This window comes from Cotesia typhae, unplaced genomic scaffold (assembly GCF_013202065.1).
Source record: "Cotesia typhae breed Kobodo isofemale line unplaced genomic scaffold, CoteBio_Ctyphae contig_11, whole genome shotgun sequence".
Taxonomy (NCBI): domain Eukaryota; kingdom Metazoa; phylum Arthropoda; class Insecta; order Hymenoptera; family Braconidae; genus Cotesia; species Cotesia typhae.
In genome coordinates, this window is record NW_027423711.1 from 2,867,923 (window position 1) to 2,891,700 (window position 23,778).

Here is a 23,778-nt window from a genome sequence, read left to right on the forward strand (position 1 = left end):
CAGTAAATATAAAATGTCTAAAAAGAAAAACCTGGTAAAATTTTAAACATGAAAGTGTTATTAATTATAAGTTCCATTCATTATTGGATATTCTGTACTTGGTAATTTAGTTTCTGCATTGTACTTCAATTGTATTGATCGTGGTAGAAGATGTAGATGTATTAAACTCCTTTTAGTGCAATTAATTCGCTCGCAATAGCAATTATCGGTGCAGCATTTAACCAAAAAACGTACTAATTTTTTTATTTGGTAATTTAAACACTGGCAATCGTATTAATCGATATAATATACCGTTTTGGTCGACAAATTAATGTGCTTTCAATTATACTCTTATTACACTATTTAAATTGATGGGGTGTAATAACTTTTTCAGGCAAATTAACTTGAAAGTGTTAAATTGTTATTTGATCGACACATTAATTGTGATTATTCATTCAACAGTGGATATATGAACGATTGTACGTCAATGAAATTGATATTGTGTATTAAATGTCAAATTTCAAGCATTAGTATAGTTTGATGAATATTTGCAATGAATAATTTTCAACTTTGAGTGAAGTATTTGAAGTATTTTTCGATCTTTAAAATAATATTTGTAGTCAATTATATTGGAATATTTATTTTTACTTACACTGACTCAATATTTACGGTTCGATAACTTCTATTTGGATTAATTTTTTGATGAAATTTTACCATTGCATTCGATTCTATGGTTTTACAAGTTTTTGATAATGATAAAAAATTTATTTCCATATCAGCTGCCGAGTGGCCTTTTTTTTCAACATAAAAATTTTAGTTCAAATTCATTCTTTAGTAAAATTATTTTATCATATAAAGTAAAATCATTATTATAAAAAAATGGAATAAAAATTTATAATTTTTTGAAAATACGAAAAATTTAATACGAAATCATGAATTCGAATCAACAATTTTCCATCCATGAACAAACTCTGAAACACAAATTTGAATAACTTTATAGCATTTTCTTATTATCATGCAAACATTTAAATTAACGTGTTTGTACCAAGAATCCGATTCTACATAAAGCTATTACACTAGTATAGTAGTTTGAAAAAAAAGTAATCCTTTACTTTATATCCAGCTAAAATGTTACCTCAGAAGATGAGCCGATCAGCATTAACATTATAGATTATGATAATGTGATCAATTGAAGTTAATATACTATGCATGGCAATGAGGAGTATTACAATAATATAATACATCAAATATTGAATTATAATTGAGGATATTACGTATAATAAAATATAATGATTGATGATAATCAATCATCAATACGACATAGTATAGGATATAAATTGTATTTGACTCTCGATTAATACGATTTGCCGAACTGAATGTCAATGCTGAAATGCCATGGAAGATAATGCCCATCATTTCCATATTTATCCAATGTATGATCTCTGCTCTCATGCTCATGTAGGCTATCTTGCTCTTTCACTCTCTTGTGCATACTCACTCATCAAATGTTCAGTTGACTAGCTGTAATTTATCCATGATACCAATCGCACTTGAATGTGTATTGACCATTATAATCTGACCTTTAATGTTTATCTATTGTACACAAATAACCATACTTTTATTTTATTTGCATATGCTGTTTTTATTTAACAATCATTGATTCACAAATTGACTGTCAATTAAAGTTTTTTTTTTTTCTTTACTGTAATGTCGCTTTTCATTTGCACTTTATCATTTGGTAGCTGACATGTAAAATAACTTTCATGCGATTATAATGTATTTTCCATTTAAATAAATAAATACATGTATGATCATGCTTTTTATATCAATCAAAAAATTTGCATTAAAAAATATATGTAACATATAAAAACAGTATGTCGCGTATATGCGAGCAAAAAATATATTTTTAAATAAATGTTGAAATTTATTTCTACATAAATGTCAGCGAATAGAAAGCCATCCTATAATTAGTTTACGTTACATTTAATTAAATTTTAAATAGACCGTGTTGAGTGAAAAAGAATTACATTTTTAAATAACAAGTTATTTTTACATATTAATATTGAAACTTAATTTTTCTCCAAAACTGTAAAATAAATAATGTAATTTGATGAGATTTTTATTAACAACTTAAAACTATTTTTAACAAGACGTTTAGTAGGTCCATGAAAAAACTCCTAATTGATGGTCAAAAAATTCCATATTAAATTTCCAACTCCAATTAATTTTTTTTTTATAAGTATGTAAAATAAATGCAAGCATGAATGTGACTACATATAGATGTGGGCATACCTGAAGATATATACGATCGCGTTCATTAATTTGAGTCGATTTTTATATTAAGAAAAATAGCAATATAAAAATTTATAAACCTTTGAGAAAAAATTCATAAATCCATCACGTATATTAAATTTTTTTTTAATTCACACATATGTATATATTTCTAGGTATATTGACGTAATGAATCATTAGTAATGACACTTAAAAAAATTTAGTGAAAAATAATAAAACAAAAGCTAAATAATAGTTTAAATTTTTTATTCAATTTCTTTAAAGGAATTTCCGTTTCTTTGTCGAAAAAGGATGAGTAATTGAAGTTTTGGCTGATGAGTATGATATCAATCATCGTTAAGACGTTAAATCGATAAAGTATACCACAGAAATTCCGGTGTAACCATAGCTTAGCGCTTTCAAAAGGGGGACGGTTTCGTTGAAAAATAACAGAGCTGAGTGTAGAAAGAAAATGATAGAGCAACAAGGAAAATGGATCAATGATGATGACAAGCTAAAGGTTATTTCACGATTATATAACGATTACATTACAAGCTCTAATCACTATTACTTGGATACGATGGATCGTATGGATACGAAAATAGGTAAATCGAAAATCCATGTCGAAAAGTCATTAGATAATGTCTTAATTATTTATCGAGAGGTAGTCTATACAGGATGTTAATAATTTAGTGGGTTAACTATCAACCAAGTAATAATATAGGTCATTTTTTCACCGTAATTATAGGCTTATTTAGAATATTTGCACTAAAGCCATTATTTGTTTGTTTCATTGCATTAAATGTAATTATCTTTCATAATACTATTTGACAATATTACATCTGTTAAGTTCGCAATAGATATTGATTGAGCAATGCAATTATTTGCTCATAAATACAACAAATAAATTTTCAATATTAATTAATTATAAACAAATATTTTACTTCGGATTGATTGCAAGCTATGTCGCATTACAGATGGACGTGACTTGGCAAGCAAATAGCAGTGAAGAATGAAAAAACTCTAGGGAAGAATCTTTTTATTTGTTAGATGTTTTTTTAACTTTAAAAGCGCAAAAAATTTTTCCATTCTTATTGACTTTTTTGTTCTGTAGAATTTGTGTAGAACAAATGAATACATTAACGATGTCTGGAAATCACAAGAGCATACTAAATTATTTTGGTTCATCATCAACCATCGTATTCACGAAATTCTTTTTCAAAAATTAAATTATTAATTTTATAAAGAGCGTAATTTTCTTGGAAAATAAAATAAAAAAGAACGAGATTAAAATCGCGAGTAGAGTTGGAGATGGGACACACTCACTATATTTTAATTTTTTAAGTTAACTTAATTACAGAGCAGTAAACTGTTATTTATTTTTTAATAATTATTTATTTCAGTAAATACTATACTGTTTTAACTTAAATAATTACAACTGAAATAATAATATGGTCCTATGTTTTTTGAATTTGAAGTGCAAATAACACGCATTCGCTTTGCAGTTAATGTTCGTCATACGAAATACGGTAATGCAAATATTTATTGTTTGATAAGCCTCTCATGTTTTCAAATATATTTTGCATGTTTATATAATTTTGCGCTTAAACTAATATCTTACAACTTCTAAGGAAATAATAATAATGTACTCAAAGTTTATTATATTTATGTGAAGATATTCTAGATACAAATTTACTTTAGGATTCCCTTTTTAAAATATTAATTAAACATTTCACTTAATAACTTCATTAAATTCAACGATAATTAAGAAAAAAAAATATTTTCACCTTTTTCATAAATGGAATACTAATTACCCATTTTTACGTCAATTATCCGTTCACATTTCGTTACATCAGAATATATAATTAAACGTTCCAATAATTATCACTGAGTTTCATTTAATTTTGCTTTGAATTCAAACGTTAATAGTATTGTTTTTTTTTTTTTTTTTCATTTTTCACGAAATCTTTTTGTTCAATTTTAATTTAAATTATTTTCTCAGTTAATTGCACATTTTCGATATGATTTCATTAATTGAAGCTGATTCGTAAGTAATCATACGCATCGAATGCACACATTGGTTTCAAGAGCACCTGTAATATTTGCTTGGTAAATTATTTCACGATCGTTAGACAAATATAAGTCATTCGAAAATTTTTATTCTTTTATTTTAAACTATCAAATAAAACACTGAGCTCTAATTGAATTTTTCGACTCTGTCATATTGATTTAGTTGTGTGACATACAATTGGATTTGTAAAATTCAGTTTAAATGCTACACACGGGAACGGAATAGTTTTATTTATCTCTCTTTTTCCATTTTTTTCCATTAATATACCAGTTCGTTTTGTCACACTGAAAAAAAAGGATTTTTTCTCCAGCAAATAAACTGGTATTTTTTTTGGGAAAAATTTCCTCAAAAATTTTACTCTTGTAGTCGTTCTGAAAATGAAGAAATTGATGACACCATCATTAATTTTGAAATGTTGCTTGTCTTACTGTATGAATACTGGCTCAATAATAATTTGTATTCTGGGAGAAAGAAAACTTTTTTTTCAGTGCAGCATAATCTTTTTATTATCATCCATGGATGCATACAAACGAGAAAAAAATCATGTTTTTCTTGTTTAAAAAATCGCATCAACTGTTCCTCTTCTGATAAATTTTTATCTCATTTGATCATTATTTTAATGACAGTAACTATAACTATAACCGTAAACTATAATTTTTGAAATTTAATTATTCTATGATTAGATATATCATTTATTATTAACTGTTAAAAAAATTTGAAAAATTGCTAGACGAAAAAAAAAAATTACAAAAAAGCTTTCAACGGAAATGGTCTATAGCACAAAAGTAAGACTGCAGCTTTTTATCAGAAGTTGAGAAATTTATTCGACATGGCTAAAATAAATGTCGAAAAATACATCTGATGATAAAAAGTTACTGTTATTAGGTTACCGATCAAAAAGTCGATTTGAATTAAATAATCTAGGAGCTTTTTTTCGGAGAAAAAACGGCTACACTGACGGTGAATTATACTTTAACTTTGAAAAACTTTTGACCGAGTTCACATCAAAATATGATTCTAGATCTGTTTTTTAGAGCGTTTAATTTTCCACAAAAATATTCCGAGAACTTTACCGTCCGTGGTATAGTTCGTCAGTAGCAAAAATCAGAAGGAAAAAATATATTTATTTTGAATAAAAAATTAATCCAAGGTTTATCATAAAACTGATTTTTTATAATGATTTAAAAGATGCTTGGGGTTGATGACAGCAAATAAATTTTTTTTAATCTACTCTACGATATCAATGAACAATTATTTATTTAATTTTTCGTACGCGTTACTATACGAAAAAATATAGTTAAAAATAAATGACGAAATCTATATCAATGTTATAGAGAGGAAATATTTGATTGTTTGTTTGTTTGCATTGAATAGGCTCCGAAACTACTGAATCGATTTAAAAAATTCTTTCACTGTTGAGAAGCTACACTATCCTCGTGTGACATAGGCTATATAACATAATTAATTTTGAAATTTTTGTCAAATACCCATGCACAACCGGGGCGGACTGATAGTAGCAAATAAATTTAAAATAAAAAACGGTTACATTCGTTAATTAAATAAATTTAATGTAATTATAAAGATAAAACTTTTTTTGATTTCTCTGCAAGCGTAAATCATTTTAATGAACAGATAATATAAATTAGTTGAAAGCTACAATTTATTTCGAACTTGAACTATAATTTTTAATCCAGACTAAAATTTCATTACCGCTTTAACTTAAAGATTTTAATGAAAATATCATAACAAGAATCTGAATTATAAATCATAAGTGAGCTTAATTAAGAACTTTTATAATAAAGTCGGTTAATATAAACTATAATAAAGGATAAATGAACTGGTTTAGCTTGATGCCTCGAGTATGGAAATCTATTATAAACAGTCTTATGTATGAGAATAGGAGGATTAAAATGAGTGGGCTGAGAGAAACATCAGGTTGACATACTCGGATAAATCGTAGCCTCTCAAAACATTCTCGTGATAAAACTACCTCTTTCAAACCCTCTTCATCTTCAATGAATGAGTATGTTATATTAGAGTGATAAAGACAGAGAGAAGGAGAAAGAAGGATACACTAGATCGTAAGAGAGGTTGGGTAATAAAAGCGAGAGCAGATGAGTCTAGTCGGTCCCGCAGTGACATCAGCGAAATTCAGCTCGATCGATTCCCATTCCACTTGTCACTAAATGATTCGTCTCTCTATCATTCGCACTCTTGTATACTGCTCTGTATTTTCCTCTTTCTCCTCCCTCCCTAGGCTTTTACTCAAACCACCCCTTGTGCTTGAATAACCGCCACTCTGATGAAGAGGGTAAAAACCGTTAAAGAATTCTATATCCAACTTAATTCTCATGTGGATTTCCACGTTTAAGAAATCAAAAATGTCACAATGATAAGGATAAGAAAATACTTTTAAACTGGGAGTACTAATTTTTCCTAAGGGATCTACTAAACTCCAAAAGTACGCTATGCTTATGTAATCATTCAGGTCAACCATATATTCTGAACTGTTAATATTTAAGTGATAAATTTAACTTATATTCGATTCAAAACTGATAGAAGTTTGAATTGGCATGCAAATATTTACAACGGAATTAAATCATCTAAAAACTTTCAAATATATAAATATACCCGGTATAAATTTGATTATATTATTTTGTTATTTTAGTATTTTAATAAATAAATTTGATAGAATTTTCAGAAATACATATCGAGATGACGGGTTACTCTTTCAGCAAGATCTCTCCTATTTTTACTCTTTTTAACTAATGTCATGGAAGTTTAACGATTAAATTTATTTTTATGACGAAACTTTCTGAAAATTGTGTTATTTTTCGATTCACTTCGTCTAGATGGTTCGAAAATAGCTTTAGTTCTTTAAATGTAATTATTTTTTCAAAATATTGAGCTATAAATACTTTAAAAAATATAATTAAAGACGAGAGGATGTAGGATCTTAATATAAACATTAAGAAACTTTATTATTTATATTGAGATTCTACATCCTCTCATCTTTAATTATATGATTATAAGAATCTCAAAGCATTAAGACTATAAAAAATTCTTGGAAACTTTTAGTTGAATAGTTTCTAGATTTTTGACATTTCATCAACATATTGCCTTTGTGTAAAAGCAATTTTTTTTTTTCATAAAATTGTTTTTGATTGCAAATAAAACCAAAACAATCGCAAAGTTTGTGTTCGTTACTTACTTAGAAAGTTTAAATTATAAATTTTCAAGTAATAACTCGTGTAGCAATCACCTGACAGAAAATCGTTAAAATAAAAAAAATTTCATGAATATTTCATTCGGAGATTCCTTTATTTGTAAATTTAAGTTTTTAATGTTTACTATTAATTCGACAGCGTAACCATTCGAATTCTTTGAAACTTATCTAAATTAAGAGTACGTATTTATTTTCTTATACTCGATAATTACCTCATTGTTCAAATCGTTTGATTTAAATTTAATTACCGAAAATAAGACGATCAAAAATAACAACCAACCACTGAACAGTAGACATAAGTAGGAGAAAGGAAGTTTTGGAACCGCGTAACTACTATCCACTAATTTTGAAGTAACTCGTTGAGCGGTAACGTGGTAAAGGAAAGGTTTTATGTGGCGTAAAATTATTGGGAAACTTTAGAGTTTCAATGGATTTAAATTGTTGCTGGTGATTTAATATCATACAATATTATAATCATATCTAAGCAATTGATTAGTTTAAAATATTCTAAGCTTAATAAAATACCAAAGTTTTATGTTTTAAGCGAAAACAAACTGTTGGAATATACTTCATTATTCAGACGCTAGAATTCAAAACTAATCCGTAGTATCAAATATTGTTTCGAGAAACGGATGTTCATAAGATAAAAAGATGTTTATATGATAAAAGATATTTTATATGTGCTTAAAGATTTAAGTATATAGTAATAAGTATTGACCAAAACGCTTAAAAAATTTTCTACTCGAAGATTTTACTATTTAAGCTCAAAAATACATGACATATATTTTTAAGCTTGAAAAACATCTTTTTTCAAAATTTTGAATTGTTATTTATTTTGAAATCATTATTAAAAAATTGACGAGCACTGAAAAATGTGGAAAGGCCCGATTTAAAATAAAAATTATTTCAATGGTAATAAATTAAAATGAAAAAAAATAATTTTTTCATATAAATACGTCAAAATTTTTTTTTATTCTCCTAATTATGGAGCTAATACAAGTGACAAGAATGAATAATAATTACCTGTGGGTGTGCAAGGTGTTCTTGCTGCCTCAACAAGGTCTTCCCGACTGCCTGGAGGTGCCTCCAACATAGTGTTGCTGTCGGGGAATGTCCTTACACAAAGCAGGCTAAGAGCTGCAAGTATCCAGTCAAGATCAACGGATGACAGATGCGACCATGTAAACAGAAAAATATAACATAGTTATTTATACTTGTATTACCAAAAATAAGGACAATAATAATGAAGAATAAGAATTAACTTAATGGATGTAATAAAATATGAGTTATATCATATTTTTACAAGAAGTATACAGGTTAAAGTTTACACCGGTCATGCGTTATTTGCTTTAACGCAAAGGAGAAAGATAGTTTCGAGTTACTATAGGTAGAATCCGTGGCGACCTACTTCCTCAGACTTTAAAATCGTGCATGGTAGGGTGGATGAGGATAACAGAAAGAAAAGAAAAAAGACGAGAGGAAGAATAAGCAGAAGGAAGTCTTGTAAACTTTTCACGCCCATCCAATAAATTATTTTCGCTTTATTGTCGTACTTGCAGAAGCACCGGTACTTGTGTGAAAAATCATCGACTTTCTGTAAGAGGTGAGAAATATTTGTCATAGTAATGTTTTATTATTTCTACGAGCTTATTTTATTCTGGGACGGTTGTACTTGGATTCATTTTTTTTTGCTGTTCGCTCGTTGTCATCTATGATACGGTTAAAAGTTAACTTATAAATTGCCTTCGTATTTTTATTTAAAACTTGGCTAGTTTACTTTTAAGCGGACTGATAAATCGATTTAACAACCTTATAGTTTATACTTCGTATCAGGAAAAATAAAACTAATATTTATATTTATTACTTTATTTAACGGTTAAAATTTCCGGTTAAATCATTTTGGTCACCAATTATTTTGTAGCTGGTTGTGAGTTTTATTATACAATATAATAGCTTTAAATAATAATTGAAGTTCAGTTTTTTATTGAGGTCGGTTTTGACTAGTTATCCGTGAAAATCAGAAGGATTAGTTACATATCACTTTTTTGTTTATTTTTAATTTATTTTTTTTAAGTCATTGCGTTCAATGAAATATATTGAATCCTTTGTTCACGATTTCATTGTAAGTTACAAGTACAAATTTTAAAATTTCTGTATTAAAAAAATTTTAATCCAAATTTAATTTATTTTCTTTTTAGTAATTTCAAATACATTTTAATTTTGTTCTTCTTTTTAAAAGAAATTTTTTTTTGATTTGCGATATTTCGTGCTCTTTGTATTGACTGCGATAAATTTTTTTCTATTATCAAAAATCTATGCAAGATTTAAATCTTTTACGATTATTATTATCGACCATATAACTAAAACAGTTTTAAATTTAAGTAGCGAAATTAGAAAAAAACTTTTTTAATTTTTAAACAACTTCAATACCGGCGGCTAATCAGCTTAAATATCTAAGACGATTAAAGTTTCATCAGAGAAGATTCTTTAGATTTTAAAACTTCAACATATGTCAAAAATTTAACCTCAAATATCATCCAAAAACCAAAAAGTTTCTGAAGCGGTAAAAATCTTAATCTTCACAGCAATAAGTTAAAATTTTATTCAACGAATTCAAGAATTATTTCAACTACTTTTTTCAGACTAACTCAGAAATAAACCTCATTATTTGAGAATTCATGATTAAATTTTAAGTTCCGAAAGTCAACATTTTTATTGAGTTCAATCAATTATTTTCTTTTTTTTTAGATCAGTATATGGGTCATTACCTTCAAATAAACATTCAAAAGTTTTACGGCAAAGAGTTGAACCAAGTACCTGGGCAAAATTAGTTAAACATAGAAATGATTTCATCCTTTATAAAAAAGAATGAAGTAAAAAATAAAAAGGATTTAATTCGAATGTTTTTCTCTGCTTAAAACTCAATAGTGAACTACAATAGGATACAAGCATAAAAAATTGATAATTTAATTATACTTGGTGCAATTTAAAGTAACCAAAATGTCAAACATTAAAAAATATTTGAAGATATTTATTATCGATTAAACGGAAAACTCTTTTGCGTTCTTTTCCTTTTGATAGCGAATAAAATTCTCGAATTAATTAATAAATTGCGCCGATAATGCGCTGGAATGTAATGACATAAAAAAGTGCCTCTATTGAAGAATATTTTACAACAGACACGTCGACCAATTCTTGGCACTCATGGTTGAGTGGATTTTAATTAAATTCTTGGTGTATATACACAGTACAATGTTACGCGGCATTGCGTTGAGAAATAATGAAATATATGTAGGTAGATAAAAGGACAGAGGGCGAATAAATTTCTTGAAAGTGTGGGAGTCGTTGGCGGTATGTACCCCGTTGACACATATAGATATAAATATCTACATAGATACTCAACACTATGACTTTACTTGTTTTCCGTTTCTCGGTTGAGTTAATTCAAACACAAAATCGGACAAACTCCAAGCAATTTCCGTGACTGGATGGTTTACCTTAAAATGCAGCATTTTAAACCAACCAGAAAGAAACTGTACGACTGAAAACGACACTCAAAAAGCTCTTAGAAGCATTTACACGCAGCTACCTTGAGTTTCTTTACATTCATTGGTAATATCACTGTCAAAAAATAAAACAAAATAAAATAATCTTAAACTATCGAGTTTCTTGATGTTACTGGTGTCCCATTATTTTTATTACTTTTTTTACAACATCTTCATACTCAAGATTTATTTGTTCTGTAATATTACTTAAAATGCTGAATCCACTTTGCGTGAAAAAAATCCAATTTATTCTGATTTATTTTTATTTTGTATACACTTTTTCAGAGAAAAACTTTCCCAGGGCTAAAATCGGCAATGTTTATTTTTATTTTATTTTTTATTTCTATTTCAAAATTTCAAATTTAAATTCTCCGATTACGAATGCGTGGTATATAGAAAAATTTTCGTTTACAATATTTAAAAAAAAATTAAAAAAAAAACAGATTTCAAGTATGAATTTTTTTTTTTAATTTTTAGGTTTATTATTGTTGTTGTTGTCGATTTCTACCATATTTCGAGTCCGTAAAAATTACAGCTTGTAGATTTTATTAAAATCCGCTTTCAAGCTTCAACCTTGTACATTAACATGTATCAAAAAAAATAAACCAATGATGTTATCGCGAAATTCAAATCTATTTAAAATTACCCCGACAACTTATCATAATAAATTAACTAATTCTTAAAAACATATGAAACATTGAAAAGGCACAAATTCAGGCCAAGACCTTTCTTTTAATGATACTAAATTTAACTTAAAAGAACTCAATTTTACCATGTAAATACGCTGGAGACAAAACTTTCCTCATTCTCTTAATTAAATAGATTATTTTTTTACCCAAATAAAGTTTATATTTACGGCTTTATAAATTATTTGTCGTAATTATTTCAAGTTTCATTATCGCATTCTATTTATTACTTTTTTAATTAAATTTATCGTCAAGAAGTTATGGTAAGATATATATTTTAGGAATAGTCGTAATATAAATCAACGTAAAGGACAAAATTTTTGTCAGAAAGTTCACTAGACATTTACTCTGAACGATCGATGCAAGGAAAACTTCTAAAAACTCGAACCTCTTTAGTTTTACAAGTGTTTTTTTTATTGGTTTTTTGTAATTTTGTTGTTCTTTTTCTGTAGCGATCTTTTCAAACAACTAAAGTCGCATTATCTTCTTTAGAAATTCCTAAGACACGGCATCGGAAAGGCGGGGCATAATGGAGTATGTAAAAAAAAAAAAAGGAAAAAATTTAATCAAAGTCGAAAATTTTATTGATTCAATGATTTTAGTTTTTGTAATCAATGCGTGTTTTTTTTAAAGCTTTAAATTTTTAAAAAGTAATTTTTTAAAGACATCTTTCATTTATCGAAGAAGGATTTTTTAAGAAAATATTAAAATCATCTGACGCTTAATTATAAGCATCAGGGTTAAATTCCCAGCCTCAGTATTAACCCCCATATTTTTTCAAAGTTATTCTTTGTTTTAAATAAAGTTTCAAAGTTGTGATGATCATTTATAACACTCGAACAGATACTTATAGTTTTCAGCTTACTGATAGTGAAGATGAAATTTCTTCATTCACAGTATTTGATCAATATACGACTAGATAGACTGCATTGGCGCTAAAAACCCACTAAGTATAAAATAATATTTGAATATTCTACTGTGCTTCAGCATAAAGCAGTAACTTCACTTACTGATTTTCTGTTTGACTAATACTAACATTAGTGAGATAGTAACGCAGTAATTAAAGTAACTATCATTTACATTTAATATTTTTATGCCGATTTTTAATCATACCTTCAGTTTTAACATTACAATTTTTAAAATTTGAATTAGCATTGGCAAAAAATCATTAATGTTTCGTCATTCTGATAAAACATACATTGATTGAAGTTTTATCTTTCCGAACTTTTGGCTAGTCACCGCTCAATAACAAGAATTTATTTTCGCTAGTAATTCTCCGCTTATTGGCAATCACATTATCTTTCGACTAAAAAAGTAACTTCTTCAGCGAAAAAGTAAATAGCTTATAAATGAAGATGTTTTTTTTGTTTGTACTTTTCCCCTTTTTTTTTTTATCTCACGTCTGGAATGCGTGTCGAAAGTTTTTTCATTTATTTAATTAAGCTGGATTTAGTTCTGCCAAAACAGTAATGGAAGTTAAATTGAATTATTTTTTCGGTTAAATCTCGAGTTTTATTAATCATTTATTTCATTTTAATTAAGGTGACAAGGAACGATAATAAAAAAATATAGAGATAAATCTGAAAAAAATTTGTGATAACGGTTCAATTAATGAAATCGGTTATTTTCGATGGCATTATAGTGTGATTACTTTTTTCTCGTGGGAGTATCGTTGTCTCGGGATTATAGGTGTAACATATAGATAGAGAGACTTTAGGACAAGTTGGAATTGCACTCGATCCCAATCCAATCTTATGGTTCGCTCAATACACTAACAAGTCCAGTTGATTCGTAATGCGATTCTAACACTTGGGACTACTCGAACATTGATCTCTTCTACTGAAACACTTACCCCGCTTCACGTCTTGCCACGCGTTCGTGATTTTCGTCTAATCTTCTCGTGTTTCCGGGCCCTGCTCTTGCCGGACAAATTCCTTTTCACATTGTATATTACTTTAACCTCTTTTTTTCTGTAACAAAAAATACACTCGTTACTTTTTAAAGTATACCATAAGCCTCACACCTTCACAGACAAAAATTTCTCTCGTTTGATTCGTTTAAGCATTCTTCAACACTTTTATTTTTAAATCTGTAGGAAATACTTTATATTCGAATTCAGAAATTCACATGAAAGGTTACTTTTATTACATTAAAATACATTATTGCAGCAACTTCACGCAGGATTCACCTGCTAAAGTTTTCTTTGCTACTCTGCATAACAGCCGGCGTTGCTTTAATTTCACGGTTAGTGCATCTATCGATGTGGAAATGCGAAAAACTTTGACATCCATTAGAATTTGAATAAACTATTATTTTTTGTAAATATGGAGGAAAACTTCTATTAACGATAATACGACGCTTTGTGAATAATAATTCATTTTGACTAGAATTTCTGATTCTACAATTTGTGAATTTAATATATTCCAATTACCAAGAATTAATGTTTTCATTATGTCCGTTTTATATGTGTATTGTTTCGGCAATCGAAATTAAATTCCTTAAAAGTTTGAGGTGGAATCATTTATTTCAAATAAAATCAACCATGAAATTTTTTTTATATAACTTGTTTTTGAAATAAGTTAGATTAAAATACCGATTAATTTTAAAAACCAACTGGTTCTAATTCCTATCAAAAATTGGCGTCCAATACCGTAAACTAGATGGAAATCGGTAGATTCATTAAGAGATAGTGTCAAAAAAGCGTTTTGTCAAAATAACTGAGAGATTTTCTAAACGATTAATATTTGATCGGTCATATATTTTTTGCAGAATTTATTGTTCATATTGTTTAGTTGTAAATTGAAACTCTTCTAGAAGTAATAATAAGGGTTTTATTGTAGAATGAGTAATGACTTTTCGTCCAAGAGTAATTGCTAATTATAAAATGGAGCTGCATAGTGAATTTCGTTGGAGTAAAACTAAAAAAGTGGTAAAAAAGTAATCGTAGAAACAAGTTAAGTACCTGTAATTGGTGTTAATAGCTCCGCTTTAAGATGCAATTAATATAATTGAGCTATCACTTCATGCACGAAAGTTATTTGTGGAATAAAGTTTTGATGAAAACAAGATAAAAAGTGCATATAACCCTTTTCAACTAATTGACCGATTTCGCCTATACTCGAATTTTATGTTTTATATTTTAAACTATTATCCATGTTTAAATTAAAATTAGTTTGAGATTTAGCTACAATTAATTTGGAAAAAAAATTCGACAGATATTCTTGTATTTTTATTTGGTTTAATAATTTACAAGCAGAGTTCGTATTATGACACTATTCTGTAATTTATTAATAAAATTTTCACTATTGTTATTTTGCAATGAAATGAAAATGGAGGTCCATTATGATCGTTACATTTTCTCTTAATTAAATTTATATACAACTGTTTGATATGAAACAAGCTGTATATATTCTATTCGATTTAATTATAACTGATAGACAAGTGTTGCATTAATTAAGCATACAAAACAAAATTCAATTATTTAATATAATTATAATTAATGAATACGAGTCCCTTTGCTAAAAGTACTTGAGCGTATTTATTACAAAATGGAATTTAAATGATAATTTATTCTAATATCTTTGCATTAACGTTTAACTATTTGTTAAAAAATGAACATTTCAAGCTCGAAAACTGCATTTCAGTATTTACCACTTCACGCTCCATAGAATGCACACACAACCCACAAAATCTTGCCATTTTCAAATAAGTCGACTGCATATTTGCACGTCGATGCATTATGCATTTGACACATGTGCAGTGCACATGCCGTTAGTTGGAACGCACCAACGTGTAGTGTCACACGTACAGTAAATATATACGTGCAGCATCAAGTGTACAAAGTGTAACTGAGAAATAGAGACAGCACATACGGGCACTTTTGCACGCATGGCCGATTCGTGTTGGTCCGATGAACGTGCTGCGGATTTCAAACACAAAAAGGTGCCGGAAATCCGCTACTATTACTGCTGCATCTTCAATGGTAATAATTCGTTAACCCTTTTGACACTATAAATCAGTACTTGCGCTTCGTAATCCTTTAATTATCGTCCGCGTTAATTATCTTAAAATTTAATTCATTACTTAACATCGTTATTATTTGTTTTGTTACATTTACATATATCAAACAAATACTAACAAATACAGCTTAGATTACTATCATCAAAACTAGGAGTGTGCGAATATTCGAAAGTTTGAACTATAATAGCTGAATTTGAAATTCGAATATCTCGAAGGATTCAAATCCTTCATATCGTTCGAACTTTTCGAATTACTTGCGATTTCCTTGGATCACTGCGTGACAATCACAGCTAATACATCTTACAATTATTCTATTCTAGTATTATGTAAATCAATATAACCCAGTTAATATCATTAAAGTTTTGTATGCCTACATACGCAGTAAAAAATTTTCAATCATTTTGTACATAAAACAAGTGAGACAAGAATGACAAAATTTTTTGTGTACTTCTTGAGTAAATGCCTACACTACACTATATACAAGTTGTACACGAAATTTTTTTCACGCAATGACGGAAAATTTTTTATTGTGTATGTTTCATATTCTGCTATGTAAATATTATGTGTTATATTATTGTTTTAAGCAATGTTGTTGTTGGGTTTTAAATTGATACATAAATAAATAAATAAATAGTACGAACTATTCGAATAATTTAATGAACCTCGAGTTGAAGAAATGAACTTAACTGCTATACTAAAAATATTGATTTAAGCTCATCTAAATTCATTTTTTTTGACTCGGAACTATTCGAATCATTCGAACAACTTCCAAGGGCTTAGATAATAATTGTGAATAGATAATAATTGTGAAACTGGCAAAAATCGCGGTACTAGATCGAAGAAATATTGCCCGTAGGTCTTTAAATAGGGATTTCTCATTGCTGATAAATTTTTCTAACGCATGAGGCGCCTAAAGAGAGAATTTCATTCCGCCCATAGCAATACAATTTGAACTATTTGAATATCGAATCGAATCCGACTATATATTAAATTCGATTTGATTCGAACGAGATTTGCATAACCCTAAAAAAATCCCTCAAAATTCCATGTTAAGTGTTTTTGTTAATATAAAAAAATCTAGAAATTCTGACTCAATTTTTGAAAAGTTTCTTAAATTTTTCGGATATCAATAAAATTCTAATCATTTATTTCTTTGCTTCATTTTAAAAAATTAAAACACTAAATTGTGATCATTGATGTTAAATCGAGCTGAGAAATATATTTATGCAATTTTTATCAATGTTAAAAACTAGCTTAAACGAAAAAGAAGTTAAATTTTTTTTCATTTATAGAAAAATGCCATAGACTTGATCTGAATCATGTTGTAGTTATGATTCTTTTATGTATAAGAATAATATGATTTTTACATTTGGCCATAGATAGCAATAACATAATAAAGTCTATGTTTTTTTAATTTTTGGTTTCATTCTATGGTTTCATTAATTTTAGTATGAATTACTAAAAGTTGCTGTAAATCACTATAGAAAGTAATGATAATTTTTATGAAAATTACATGATTAAAGTGTAAAATTCTCTTACTACATACTTACAAAATGAACATTATACAGTCCATACAAAAAACTCTCTAAATAGTCTACTCTCTATGCCCATGACTGCACGTAACCTCTTAAATTTAATATTCCAATGGTAATAAACTTTGGCGAAAACTTCCTCTCTGCAAATAGTACTGGTATAATAATTATCCAAACATAAATTTAATTACGAAATAATTTACATAGCATCTCCTCTAATAAACTAAATACATTCATTGAAGTATATATTTACTTCCATTGCGATGAAATTAATTAATAGATTAAATTTCAATTTAATTAACTATTATTTTCATTTGTATGTGATAATTAATTATAAACAACTTTTCAAACTATTCAATTAGTACTTTGGAAAATTATTATCACCCGAAGTATTATACTTGCACTAAATTTACGTGGACACAATTTAGGTAAATTAACCTGTGGTGTTTAATTATACAATTAGTAAAAAACTTAAATAATTAACTGGCCTTCTGTGAACATATATCTTCTACTAATTAGAGTTCAGTATTAATTTCTAATTAAGTTTTATTAGTAATAAAATTTTATCTGATAGCAAAAAATAATTATCCGTTTAAAAGAAAAACACATTTATATCAAAAATTATAAAGTAATTTAACATAATTGACAATTGCTAGGGTCAGAAATTATAAAATAATTATTAAAATTTAAAATTGAAAAGGAAAACCTAAAACGTCGCGGAGTGAAATTTTTTAATAAGATTTTTCATTAAATATTTAGAGTTTTCAAACTTTTCTTATCAACTTTCCGACTGACAATTCATATTTTGCTTCAGATTTTTTATGAAATAATTAATTAGGTAAAATGTCTATTTATTAAAATAACTTGAGACTTATTCTGTAATTGAATTAGTATTAACAAGTACACTTGAGCTAGTTGAAGTTGCTGACTCAATCTAATCACGTAATCTCGTTAGCTAAATTCGAATTGACCATGCGTGGCTTTACAGATCTAGAGCGTGGTGACAAGAGAGAAATTCATCGTGTCAACTTGTACGGAAATTTTCCAGTGCTATCGCTCATGTTCTCTGTACTCTGGTATAGATAGTAACTACAGTAATCGATGGAAGGAATATAGTGCTGTACTACTAGTTCAACTAGTTGTGCAACGGCAGAGCCAAAGCCATCCTTTTACTCAAACCACCTCACTCTAACTGTGCTGGCTTGCAGAGGACATGGACAACATAGGTGGAATTCATCATTCGCGGGTTAGCTCTTGTTAGCGCAACGAATCATCTATTTTAGGGGACATATTTCCACCTTGCTTTATTTTCTCTCTCTTCTCGTTCTCTATCTTTCTTCCCAGGGACACAGCTCGTAGCCATTTCCATACCATTCTAAGCTGAATAATTGTGCTCATATCTTGGCACCAACACAAGCGAAAATCAAAATAAAATAAGTTATTTTACCATTTGTATTTGCGTATTACAATTTCCCTGATTATTCGTAATTGTTACTTTATTTTTTCCGGAGACGCTATTTTTGATAAAAATTTGATGGATTTTTTTTATTCTGTAATTTTATGACGGCTCACATAGGTATATCCATAGATTTTTAGTTTCCATTTTCACATTGAATTTTACGATGAGTTATAAAACTCGATACTAAATAGCTTTCGGATGGAAAACTATCCTGTATAAACTAAAAGGTTTCAATGTATTTTTTATTTATGTTCAATGCTTTTTTTACTTCAAAAGTAAAATGCCGAAATTGAGCTTTCAAATTATTATTTCAGTTATTTTAAATAAAAATTTCCTTTTATTTCGATTTTCCAATTTTTTTTATGTATTTTTATTATCTATAAATATTTATTTAAAAAAAAAAAAAAAAAAAAAAAAAAGGAATAATTGATCAATCATTGGTGGATTCAAAAGGTATAGAAAAATTTGAAAAAAAGGTTGACTCATGCAAACTATTCCTGGAACTTTCACTACATTTGAATACAAATTGCTCAAAAAATTTTCTACCGGAGATTTTTGAGCTTGCTGAACTCAAAAATAAATTGTCCGTATACATTCGAGCTCGAAAAGATATGTTAACAAAAAACTTTGTATAAAAAAAATGGATTTTTCACCAGAAAATTTAACTACAAAAATGTAAAAATATATTTTTTTTTGTTATGGAAGGATAAATGTTTTTAATTTAATATTTACTGAGAAAGGTAAATAAACGATAATTATAAAAAAACTTTATAATTAATGTAGATATATTTGTGTTGTAAATATTGATTCACTTTTCCAGTATTTTAATTTAATTTGATAAAATAATGATAAAAACATTCAATTAATTAATTGGGAAATAAACTCTGCAAAATAAATAACAAGCTGTGAACCGAAATGGCTGTAGTAAATATTAAATAATTAATATCAACAAAAATAATAGTAAAATAATTAAATTGGAAATAGTTAAAAGGTTAGAATAAATAATTTAGTAGTAGCAATTCTATAAATGTATATCAAGTCATGTTATTAAAATGACAATTAAACACAAAGTGTAGTCGGAATTGGCGTAAGTGGTGATTACTTAAGCTTCGTGGATTCCAAAATAACGTCTCTCGAGAGTTATACTTGGAGACTTGTAATTATAAGACTGATTGTGAGCCTATCTACTACATGCAGGCAAAATGAATATATTTATTCACATACATATACTTATGTACATACATGTTCTACAAACCACCGCATAAATGTATTCTAATGATTACTCAACACCTAAATTACAAATAATAATTTCCACATTCTACATTCACCTCTAAATTTAATAACGGCATTTAATTTACAAACTTGATAACATCAACCATTTTTTCATCGTGTAGAGTGAAAAATTCTTTCAAAATTCACAAGAATAAATTTAAAAATACTCAATGAATTTTTTCTTAATTCGTCTTTTCAATAAAAAAGGCAAAGAAAACCTCTATGTATAAGTTCAAAAATCTCGAAAAATTTTTTCATACAAAGTTATAAGCTTTTTTTGATAGAGCACTTTTTGAAAAATTTAAACTGCGACGTTGTTTTTTTAATTAAAAGAAAAAGTTTCTTTAGAAATAATCGATTTATTAATTTCATAATCTTAAATTTCATCTAATACTTATGCAATAAATCAATGAGTGATAGAAAAATCACATTGAAACAAAACATAATGATTGTTTATTGATTTTTATTTTATTTCTCGTGAATTTTGAAGTTCCTTTTTATAAAAACATTAACTCAATAAAAAGTAAAGCATATTACATGAAGATATTTTTTAAATGTCACTATTAGTGAAATTTCATTCAAAAAATTAATAGTCCGACCATTTTGGTTTGAAATATATGTTGGAGATAGTATCGAGCTGAGTTATCTCAGAGACAGAAAAATTCCCAATATTTTCCTAATATTTGTACGCAGGATTATAAAGCATATGCTATTTAGTTATTATTTATGACTTAAGCCGATTAAGTTTTTTATAGTTATGGCGATGGGCTTGAATCGGGAGTGACAGTGGTCACAAAACATAGCCGAGGTCACAGGATAGGAGTAAAATGTATATAGTTAGAGGAATCGACAATGAGGACTGCCAAAATATTCTTTGAAAGAAGATATACTTAGGATGCTTAGATGAGTAGTTCTGGTTGAGCATTGATCGAGTAACGACATCGAGCATATCCTCCTGACTTCGAATCCGTCCTAGATTTTATTGCCCAGTGCTTTTACTTAGTATATTAATTGTATTTGAATAATTAGTTGTAGTATTATTCATCCGAATTATCGTACATTGCATTTTAAATTTAAATCGGTGTTTTATTTTAATTATTGTAAATTAATAAATAATCAAACAAACGAATCCTATGGACTCTACCAATGCTCTTCCGACATATATAAATATATATTTTTTTCAATTAAATTACCGATACTAACTTAAAATCAGGTCACAATGAATGTTCAACGAATTGTCTATATACGATGGTATACATAGTAAAACGGTGGTTTAAAACTTTACTCAATAATATCTCTATATATCTATAGATATTACATTATAATGTAGGTATGCTATGTAACAAAGTGGATTCAAAATTTTGTAACAATAGCAAAGTCCGCTTATCGCTTTACGTTTTACGAGATGCAATACTTTTATGATACGAGAATTATTGTTTACGAAAAAAAAAAAAAAAAAAATTATTTTTTGTTCTCTTTGAAAAGAAAAATGTTATGACAAGTATGCAATAACGATCCTGGTGGAATTCTCATCTCATAACGCTATAGTAAACCAACACCACTCATCTCAACATATCCTCAACTCTTTAAAGCTTTGATGTAAGTCATATTAGAATACGTATATAAAACACATACTTTGACGGAGAATGATAATAAGGACAAAATGAAAAAAGAAAAAAAAGAATAACAACAATAATAAAATGACATAGACATTACCTTGGAAATATAAACGAATAGTATAGTGTATGACGTGTTTTATATGACAGACTGAGTACACTGAAGAAATTGAGAAGATACATCAAATGAAACAGTGAAATAAAGTAAAGGAAGAATAAAATAGTATAGTGCGGTGAATAAGGTTAAAGTTGTTTTAGAGAGGCTTATGGAGGATAACAAAAAATATAGGATTTCGAATACTCTCATCATCATCTTTTTCACACTTCCTTATTTTGTCGTAAAGAATATTCCATCCCTTATCAAAAAGCTCTGCCGTTGACGTGCTTGTGGAATATTAAGGGCGGTACTTTATGAATGAGATTTTAGTGTGATGAGTTCGACAGTATGGAATTTATTGTTGGGTTATTGATTTCATTCCAGCTTGGTGGTGTACAAAGACAACAGTTCTGTAATAATAACAGAAAAAATTTTTTTTAACTACATGGTAAATTGTGTTGCACAGTACAACACTCACGTAACAACGCTCAGCAGAATTTGAGGCTTAGGGTTGGAAGTGTACTATTTACCAATCAGTCAAAAAGTATCTGTCTAACTGTCAACTATCCTTCACAGAAACTTTTTATGTGTTCATATTGCCATTAAATAAATTATATTTACCGTGGGATGATTTATTCAAATAGAGTAGAAAAGTTACTGGCTTTGAAAGTGAAATAAATAAATGTAAAAAAAATTTTCACAATTATTTGAGAAAGGAGTGTTTTCTCTATTAGTCTTTGTTCCTTTCATTATAATATTCAAGTGTCTTTTATCAATTTAAAGGTAACGAAATCGATAACTCTTAAGATATATACAAAAAATAATTCAAACTAACAATCTGCCGTAACAATGGAACTATCGAGATTTATAAATTATGAATAAAACTTTGGCTTAATGAATTAATCGATATTTTTAATCACAATCGAGATGGTTTAGATACTATTCAATTAAATTAAAAAAATTATATTGTTATAATCGAATCAATTATCAATAATGTAATGAAAAATGTGATGAAACAAATTTTTAAAAACAACAAATTATTTATGTAGTATAATAATTGCAAAATTTTTTTTTTTTTCAAATAAATGTTAAGTATTTTATTAATATAAAAGCGGCAATAAATTAAATAAAATGGATTGAGTTTGAATAGAACTATAATTTAAATTGAATTGACATTTCGAGGTATATTGATGTAAAGTGATTTAATTCGGAGCCAAGACATTTTCATTAAACGACCTGAGAGTGTATGTACATAAGAAAGATCGTGAAAAGAGTGATGAATTACAAAGAATGAAAATAAAGGACGATAAAATAAGAAATAGAGAAGAAAATAAAAGATGAGTATAAAAGTAAACTCTGACTTAACATATTTGCTAGAAAGTTCATCTCTTCCGGTTCCCAGGCAAACAGAAAGCTCCGGGACTTACTTGGCTATCCATTCAGCTAAAGATAGCATATAAGAGAGGTCAGCCTACTCACGGTCGTCGGACTAGAATTACTGAGAAACCAAAAATCAATATTCCCACATTTGCTTTGTCAGATATCACTGAAAATCAATTTTTATGACATGTACCAGTTTACAGTTTATACAAAGAAGCATCAGCATTTATTTTTGATGATTTTTTTAATAATCCAAAGTCTTATTGAAAATAAGTAAAAAAAATTATGTAAAGTGACTCTTGATTTAAATTTTGAAAAGTTTTTTAGAGTTTTATTATAATTTTTTCTTGGAAACTAAATAAGAGGTATAAATAATTGGTTAAAAAGTGCTATAGATAATCGTTAAAGTTAATTATCGAATTTTGGTCTTCTGAAATGTAAAGTTGATAATAAAAAATCTGGAAATCACTGATTTTTATAATACGAAAAATTAAAAAAAATTCTAATACTGACTGACATAGATAGACTATTTTTTTTCTCCTTTTTTTATAACAAAATATTTTAATTAGTTATAAAAAAAAATCTTGCAGTTTAATAATAAAGTTCAAAGTTATATACAAGAGA

At 27.7% G+C, this 23,778-nt stretch overlaps 1 protein-coding gene across 3 annotated transcripts in view; it reads right to left on the reverse strand.

The window, feature by feature from the left end:
* The window catches only part of LOC141524421 (uncharacterized), a 104,222-nt gene that overhangs the window by 20,300 nt on the left and 60,144 nt on the right, over positions 1–23,778 (reverse strand). For 2 of the 3 annotated variants that reach the window (XM_074238305.1, XM_074238311.1), the window contains 2 exons: positions 13,631–13,748; positions 8,571–8,684 (listed from right to left, as the gene is read on the reverse strand). In XM_074238305.1, the coding sequence (XP_074094406.1) occupies positions 8,571–8,640 (70 nt within the window). In that variant the 5' untranslated portion in view covers positions 8,641–8,684; positions 13,631–13,748. Of the gene's footprint in view, positions 1–8,570; positions 8,685–13,630; positions 13,749–17,348; positions 17,474–23,778 lie in introns of all 3 variants that reach the window. The other variant, XM_074238297.1, reaches the window with a different exon arrangement.